General features: G+C 43.3%; 1 protein-coding gene across 2 annotated transcripts in view; it reads left to right on the top strand.

Moving 5' to 3' along the window:
- Positions 1-3,151, top strand: part of LOC118340294 — a 5,534-nt gene extending 2,383 nt beyond the window's left edge. For both annotated transcript variants that reach the window (XM_035678183.1, XM_035678182.1), the window contains exons 3-6: positions 296-631; positions 1,142-1,221; positions 1,309-2,218; positions 2,339-3,151. In XM_035678183.1, the coding sequence (XP_035534076.1) occupies positions 296-631; positions 1,142-1,221; positions 1,309-2,218; positions 2,339-2,596 (1,584 nt within the window). In that variant the 3' untranslated portion in view covers positions 2,597-3,151. The remainder of the gene's footprint in view (positions 1-295; positions 632-1,141; positions 1,222-1,308; positions 2,219-2,338) is intronic.
- Positions 3,152-8,831: the final 5,680 nt, after the last annotated feature.

The raw sequence follows: 8,831 nt of genomic DNA, 5'->3' as shown, positions 1-8,831 counted from the left end.
CTCTCACACACACACACACAGTTGGAAAGTGGATACTTTGCAATGGGAAACGGATGCTTGTTGGAATAACATGTGCTGATCATAAATATAGGTTAGGTTGTGCAATGATTTTGTGACAATTTTAAGCCTTGTTGTGTTGTATAAACACAGTTGTTGTTGTTGAGCTGTGTTTTGCATTTGGTTGTGTACAATATGTGCATTTTGGCTAATTAGGTTCAAATATTTTAAGACTACACCTACTTACCAAGAGATCAGCAGGAAGTTGTTAATGTTTTCTTCTGCTTTCATTTTTCAGTTATACAATGAAGTTCAGGCCCGCAGAGGAGCCAACGATATCACCACTGACAGCCAGAAAAATGGCGGCGAGTTGGAGTGTGGCCTAGGACACCGTGGCAATGGTCTTTTTGCGTCCGGCCATCACAGCAAGAACCACTCTGGAGCTATAACTGCGCCACATCACTATAGTAACGACTGTAACTATAGCCCCAATGGGTACAGCTACCCAGTGAGTCATCAAAATGGCTACGGTTACTGCCACGCCAATGGAGTTGCAGAGATCGGAGACTTATTGCAGGATTATTTGGTGCAGGGGAAGCAAATGAGTCGGAAGAACAATGGAGCTCGCCACGTGGTAAGTAAAGGCCGTTCTTATCATTTCCCTGCCTTATGCCTCATTCTGTTGGCATCTGCACATATGAGGAAATCAGATAGGTGGGCATGATATGAGTCAAAGCTGGGGTTCGGTCAGGAACATATTGATTACAGTTAGCTGGTTCCTTCAAGTCTGCTTACACACACAGGCTAGGCCAGATCGGAGTTAGTTTTACATTCTCTCACTGCGGCCTTTCAGATCTCTAGAACTTTCCTGACAAAGCAGTCAAGAAGAAAGCCAAGACGTTAAACTTCTTCCTGGTCCACATGAAGAAGCCATATGCACTAGCACAGTACATCAGAATAGTTATAGAGGAGTTCTATATTGAGGGATGATCAAGGGTCAGCTGAGGTTCAGTTTTGGTAGGGTACAGTAAACCAAAGCTTGCCAGTGATCCTGAAGTAGCGCACTCTAATTTAAAGCTTTTAAATACCGTGGATGGAGGTTGACATGGATGTTATTTAAATATAGTTTTCTCATCTCTCCCAGCGCTTCAGTGACACAATCAAGGTGAGCGCGGACATCCCTGCATATCAGGATGAGATCAAAAGAAGTTCTGGAAACGAAAGGTAAGAGAATTCACATTTAATTCATGGACATTTTGTACAATGACGTGATGTGAGGGAAATTGCTAATTTTATTCATTCTGTTTTCAGGCTCGGTCAAGAGCAGTTTTTGGCCAGTTTTGAGGAGACTGAAAACAGGAAGAACCAAGTGTCTCACAGGAAGAGCTCCCCTCGCAGAGAGAGCTCCCCCAACAAAGAAAACACAGGCTCCAAGCCCCCTCTTGGACAAAGGGATGCGCCCGCTGCACAACCACGCTCACAGCTCCCAATCGCAACAGCTGAATCTCCTGCTCTGGACAGGAAGTCCTTCGGCCCCGGAGATAGGAAGTGCAGCAGCCCCTCTGTTCTCAGGAAATTTGGAGCCATGCTTCAGGAAAACGAGGGTAAAATGCTCACCGAATCAGGGGTGGTGACCCATCAGGGGCTGGCCCCGGAGCCAAAGTGCCCCACCCCTGGCTGTCAGCGCAGAGCTCTGGGAGCCACTGCAGTCGGCGGCAGGGCGCCCATGCGCTTGCCAACCCAGAAATGCCAAGCAGATTCCGACGTGCTGACAGCAGAGATAGAGTCCAGCCAAGAATGGGGGTTAGTATCAGACTCTGGTAGACAGAACCACAAGGATCACAAAGGAGGCTACAGCGGTTCTAAAGGGTCCCAGTGGAGTCCTCAGCAGCCCCAGAGGAGATCACAGGTGGCAGGGAGCCCAAAGATTAGACCCAGGGCTAACAGTGGGGCTGACAGAGATGGAGGACTGGCTCAAGGGGAGAGGGCAAGGAAGCCTGCACCTCAACATGTGGAGCCCAAAATGGACTACAGGGTCTCAAGTGCTTCTTCTGGAGCGCAGAAGATCCAGAGGGGAGGGTTGGTGGGACAGGAGTTGCCAGGTTGTGGCCGAGTGAGGGATGAAGGACTTATTGAGCTGCTGGACATGCTGGAGATCCAACATGAGTACAGCTCCAGTCCCAGAACAGGACACACATCTTACAGACAGGAACCACAGCAGGTACGTTTTTTTGCTGCTTCCTTATTTGATTAAGTTCAGCATTGGCATCAGTTGTACAAACCAAACCGATATTGCTGATACTGTACAAGCTGACATGTGTCCTGTTATGTCCCTGCTCAGGTAAACCCAGCCGAGTTGTCCCCGGACAACCTTAAGAAGAGCTTCTCTCGTCCTGCACGGCCAGCCAACCAGAGACCTCCTTCCAGATGGGCAGGCCGCACCCCTACTGCCAGGATCACTGCCCCATCAGGCCCAATGTACCGTCCCCCAAGCCCCCTTACTCGCCCCCCTAGCCCCATGACCAGAACCTCAAGTCCCGCCCTGAAGCACCGGCCTCTCATGTCCTACTCCCTTCAGACTGAGACTGTCATTATGTGATACCTTTCCATTTCAATAAAGCTTGTTCCCTTCCTCCAGGATAACTTTCTCCCGGTGTAAATAGTAAGGACTTTTCTCTTGCAAGTAAATGCTTAGTATCATCTCAGTGCCATGTTCAAGATAAAACACATCCACAACATTCTCCAGTGTTGCTGTGGCTTTTTGCTTCTTCTGTGCCGAACCTTTGCCAACACAACATATTGCTTTGGTGCAGCTCCCTCTTAACCACTCTCCTCTTTTTTGTATTGAATTTCAGGTGTTTTCTGTATAATGAGATTTTGCATGTAGCCCTAGTTTGAGGGTGCATGCCCATGTGTTAAATCCTCATGGTTGCCAGGTTGAATCAAATTCAACCTGGCAACCAGTCGGAGTAGATTAAGTTGCAACTGTGCTCCCAGCAGCAATCTGCTAACTGTCAACAATAGTGTGTTTTACTGTATCATATTGTCAAAGTAATATATTTAAGATGTTCAAATGAAATAACAGCTGTGACAAATGACTATGATATGCCTTTAATGTATTTTTTTCTTGGTAATAAATATGACAGTGCTTTGACGTAAAGACTCTCTGTCTTTGTCTATTGCAGCATTGCATTCTATTGTTCCATTAATGGTGGCTCATATCTCAGGCTGTTGATGATTTACTGCATGTCAAGCCTATGGATATCTATCCAGCAGCTCCCTGCATGCCAGTGCAGTGGCAGCTCAAGTTGCGGCTGCAAATGAGCTAACTGTCCACCAACTTGAACACATCAACTGGTTCAAACATACCTGACGAGCTGCATGATAAAATATGATTGTCTTCTAAACACAGAGATTTCTGAGGCTCATATATGGCACATTGCTTGGATTATGTAGATTATTTTTTAAAACAACATTTATCTTACTGAATATAAGGTGAGGCATGTTAGTACTGCACAGTGTGAGCAGTTATGTTATCCATCGTTACCAGGATATCCAGTGTGCAGCACAGACAGAGTGATTCTGTAGCATTAGGGATCACCTTTCATGCTCTGTGTTTCTCGCCTCATAAGACTGCATCAACAACCTCTGGTTTGCCCAACACCTCCGTCTCTGTGGAAGGTGAGGAAACTCACATTCTCAGTTTCACACATACGCACACACAGACCACACAATTTCAAATATACAAGCGTACATATCTTGCATCTTTTTTCACCAAACAAACATCTTCTGTACACATGAGCACATGCTCTGCCACATTCATGCACACACACTCTTCTGGCAGGGGTGGCCAAAGTCTGAAATGTCATGTAAAGGCTGGGTGGGTGTACGGAAGTCCCTTGGCCCCATGATGCCTCAGTCCTGTCACCCAACCTCTCGGTGCTATGTGGCACCTCAGACGGAAATAGCAAGCGTGACGTGTGTTTTGGTGCCAGAAATCTTAGCCTGCTGTCTTTGGGGGTATTAATAAAGAGCGGGAGGGGGACATTGGTTCTTCTCTCTGTCTTCCTAGGTCTCTTTCTTTCATCTTGGCCATTGCTATTTCTGCCTCCCAATGAAACATCAAACATATAATACCGAACAAATGTAGACAAACTGGGGATTTAGTTTTATCCCTTAAATATATGGCTTTGTCCTGTTATCACCTCTATCCATTAGTCAATTTCCTACAGTATTTTCAGTCAAATAATGATTTTTTCCCTTTTTATTCCTACCCTTATTGGTTACAAGACACTATCTTCCCCCTATCTACTTCTCTGCACAGTCTCTCCTTTCCTCCTTTCTCTTCTTTTCTTTCTGTCTGTGTGTCAATGAGAGCCATCTCACAGGTTGGCACCTACTTGGGCCGCATGAGGGTATTTTAACAAGGCGTCTTGTTGGCCATCACTCCACTGTCCTCAGGCCTCAGGCCCCCAGCTAACTCTTGGCAAGCTGCTGCTTGCATGGACTAACTGTTCAACAGGAGATCCGCAGGCACAGTGGATGGCACAGCATGTTCTCCACAGGACAGGCTATTCATGAGAGCAGAGACAGACAGAAAGGAAACACAAGAGCAGACAGCTGAACTGTAGCCATGGCTCCCCTGACGTCAGCAAACCAACTTATCACACCCACTCCGACCCTGGAGGAGGCAACACCCATCAAAAAATAGTTTTGCGTCGTAGCATGGAAGACTTCTAGGACTGGATTACACAACTTTTGTAATATGCTTTTGTAATAAGCATATAACCTTTGTAATATGCTTTTTTTTTATTTGCCTAATGTAGAGTAAAACTGCACTAACACACGTATACACATGCTGTAGAGCCTTATCTATGACATCTGGGTATGAGCAGCATCTGTTCTCTTCCTATTAATGTAATTGTTGAAACTAAACAGTTTGAAGTTAAAAGGAAAACCACCTTTTGGAACTAAATTAAATAATTCACAAAGTAAATCTTAATAAGTAAGTCAGCTGCTGTTTCCAAGGTCAAACTTTTTTTTGATTCCATTAATTAATTTCCATCACATTATCACTGGTAACTTGTTTGCTTTTCTTTCAGAAAAACTGAATTATCACTAGAACCCAATCTGATGTTATTTTGTATTGATTTATTTATTATTTATTATATTTATTTTGTATTGTATTGATTAATTTGTATGGACTGAAATGGTTTCTCCAGTCATTTATGAGGAGTGGGATTTATTTGCAAATAAGCCACAACTCAAACTATGACAATAGGATGACTGAAATGACAATCAAATCCAGATCGTACCATCCACTGGGGAAACAAACACACGGAAGCAGTTAATCAAAAGCAATCTCATTATTGATGGCTCATGTTTCAATAATAATCAATGGTGCTCGCCTTGTGTCGGTAGGGTCGACTCTCCTCCTGAGGTAGAGCTGCACAGGCAAATGCCAAATCGCAACATAAGATATCTCAGGACACTTTTCAAGCAGGTCTGTATCATACTCCTTATACATTTAAATCTAACCTCCAATTGAATGGAAATGGATTTTGCTCCCTTTAAAATGTCTTGCTTATGTTTGCATCGAAGCAGTTTAACCACAATGGACCTAGGATGGCCAGCATGGTCATATTTTCCAGTTTGATTAATCGATCTATAAGCTTGGAGTCTGTTTTGAAATGGTCAGATAATATCTTCTTTGCCTTAATTTCTGTCTCCCTCCAAGATTCAGATTTTGAGTCAGTTACTCCATATATATTGGTAACTTATGTCTTTCTCTAAGAAGATGGTCGAGACAGTCAGTGTAGGCAGGTGGGATGGTGGTGGGTCGAGTAGGTCTGATTGTTAATCCATTAAAAATCTCTTTGAGCGTTGTCCATCCACCCTTCAGCAACTCTCCTCTGTGTATAACTTGATAATTTGAAGAAACTTAATATATGAATCTTTCGAAATCTTTAAAAAGGTCCACAAATATGATACAACAATCTGAGTGGCTTGAAGCCGAAGTTCATGCTGCTGCCGACGACGGAAACAGCTATTTAATTAAGATTCCTTAATCACTAATTTTTAATAAAATAATGTAACATTTATCTTTTATTTATAGTTAACTTTTATCTTAACTTTTAACATAACATCACAAAGGCCTTCAGGTAGTTATTGTTATTAAATTACATGGAAGACCAACTATTATTAACTATATCATTTTTTCTGGTGTAAGATATTGGATATGAAACAAATTGGCCATAATTGGGCTTTTTTTTAACTAAGTTCACTGACAGAGACTGGCTACACTAGTTGCTAGGCAGACTTCAAAGCCTACATCCATGTAGACACTCTCGATATATCTTCTATACATGCGTGATTATGACCATTACATCGGTCTGAAAAAGCCCCTGGTGGCTGACATAATGTCTCCTTGGATGTCTGAAGCACGTGTGAATCTCACACTCCTTCCTGCTTCTTCTCACCCACATCCACCTGTCCCCTGTCCTGTGCCCTCTGCCCCCTGGGTTGCATCTCTGTCCTGACGAGCCTTTCATTCATCGGAGCTGGGCTCGGAGGGTCTACACTGAAATCCTCAGCATCTGTCAGTTGCTGCTGCGACAAACTCAAAATAGATGGTTAACTGCCACTTGTATGTGTGTGTGTCTCACAAAAATGTGAGTAGAAGAGTGACAGGACCACCCTGTTTCTAGAGGATAAACATAAAGTTGACCAGACGACCCGAAACTGAGCTGTTTTACAGGGTTCTCCAGTCCTCCTCTTTGCATCATATATAACATTTTCTCTTGTTAAAGTTTAACAGCCCAGAGACGTTTGCATGTCTTAAACAAAATGCGTTTTAGTGTACTTTCAAGTTCAACAGTGTTTGCATTTTTCTTCTACTTTAAAAGGATATCAGTCCCTCATTGGCATCCACCTGCACCGGACATGTGAGTGGCATAGTTTCACGAACAAGCTGGGAAGATGGACACCTGTTTAGCAGTTATGATCTTTTGGTGTTGAATATTCTTTCAGAGGACAAAACTGAAGAACAATTTAGTGTAGTACGTCAGACACAAGTAAATAAGATTTTAAAGATATTAAAGATCAAAGATGGTTAGCCTTCTGTCAAATTCTCATAGCTACAATAGTTGCTGTGCCTATTCTTCTGGAACACCTTTATCAAAAACATTCACAACATGAATTTTCTAAACTTTTGTTCATCTACTGTGAGCGTTGACGGCCTAAATTATGATTTTAGGGGTCAACCCTGTTAGACCATAGGTGTACTTTTAAATCCCACCACTCTACACGTCCATTTTCACCCACTTTATCTGCAAAGTACAAAACGTTCCATCTCTTGGGACTCTAGCTAGTGTCACGATCCTCCTCGCTCTATCTTCGTCCACATGTCCGAACTGTCAGTGTGCCTGCGTCCGTCCATTGAAATGGCCATCTCAAATGCCGGCTGATGAGTGTAGCAGTACGAGAGGTGGGACCATCAAGGACAGCCAGGAGGACCCTAAAGGGTTCTTGAGAATTTCAGACCTCTCCATTAAAATAGAATGGTGCCCAAATATCTCCGCTTTGAAAGGCGACCCATGAGGCTCGCCTTTCAAAACAAGAGCGGGGTGCTCTCGTGGGATTAGCTGGTGTTGCCCGGCAGAGGTGACTATAGTGGTCTATTTATCGTGTGACGAATGACCAATTTCAATTTGGTTTCAGTTGAGCGGTCAGCTGGGAGAGACTACATGACCCGCTGTCTGGCCTGTGGCCCGCGCAAACATGTTCACCTCACACGAATACATACGCACACACACACACACACACACTTTTAGCACAGAGGAATAAAGCAAGTTGAACAACAAGACTATAAGCGTCTACAGCCATGCTAGCAGCTATGTGAGGCTAAATGCTAATGTCAGCATGCTAACATTTGACGATGTTACTAAAGTTTAGCAGGAATAATTATCATGTTTGCATTAATCTTAATTTAGCTTGGTAGCATGCTAACATTTGCTAGTTAGCACTAAAGACAAAGTGTAGCTGACTTAGTTTGATGGCATTTAGTCATAAACCAAAATATTAGACAAACTGAAACTTTGACCTGATAAGAGTGCCACATTAAAAGTCGGGATCACTCCAATTATCCTGATCCTGAAATTTTATGGCAATCCACACAACAGTTGTTAAGACATTTAATTCAAAACCACAAATGTCAATCTCAAGGTGGCACTACAGGAAAAGTCAAAGGATTGCTTAAGTCAGTAAAAAATCAGGCCAATCTATGTAAGAGTTGAGATAATTCAGTCAGCACCAAAGTGGTGGACTGACAGATCGCCATCTCTAGAACCACCGCCTGACCTTGTCTATAAAGCTAGTTCACTTCAGTAGCATATAACACACACTATACACATATTCAGTCAGTGGCTGGACAGAATGAGGCAGACCAGATACAAACATATAGGTCAATTGAAGCTGGAGTCAGTGGGTTTGCTTTCACTGGTTTTACAACAGACAAATGAGTGTCTTTGCTCTGCAGGAGGGACTGACAGGCTGGAATGAGACCCAGAGCTAATGGAGAAGGTGCAACTGTCACATCTTCCCCCAACCCGATACGCAGAAAGTCCACTAGAGCACATAGAGGTGGTTGACAAATGTTCTGAAATACTGAGTGGTGATGTGTCCCACTAAGAGCCCTTGTTGATTTAAATATGACGATTCAAGGTGACAATGAGCATAATAATACTATTGGAATTGCCCTGATAAGCCCACTTATCATAAAAGCACTCACACTTAGATGCTACACGTAGTTAAAACTAATGCAGTGTGATACAACA

This window comes from Morone saxatilis, unplaced genomic scaffold (assembly GCF_004916995.1).
Source record: "Morone saxatilis isolate NCDOM2014 unplaced genomic scaffold, NCSU_SB_2.0 Contig7, whole genome shotgun sequence".
Lineage (NCBI taxonomy): Eukaryota > Metazoa > Chordata > Actinopteri > Moronidae > Morone > Morone saxatilis.
This window is presented reverse-complemented; position numbering and strand designations above follow the sequence as displayed.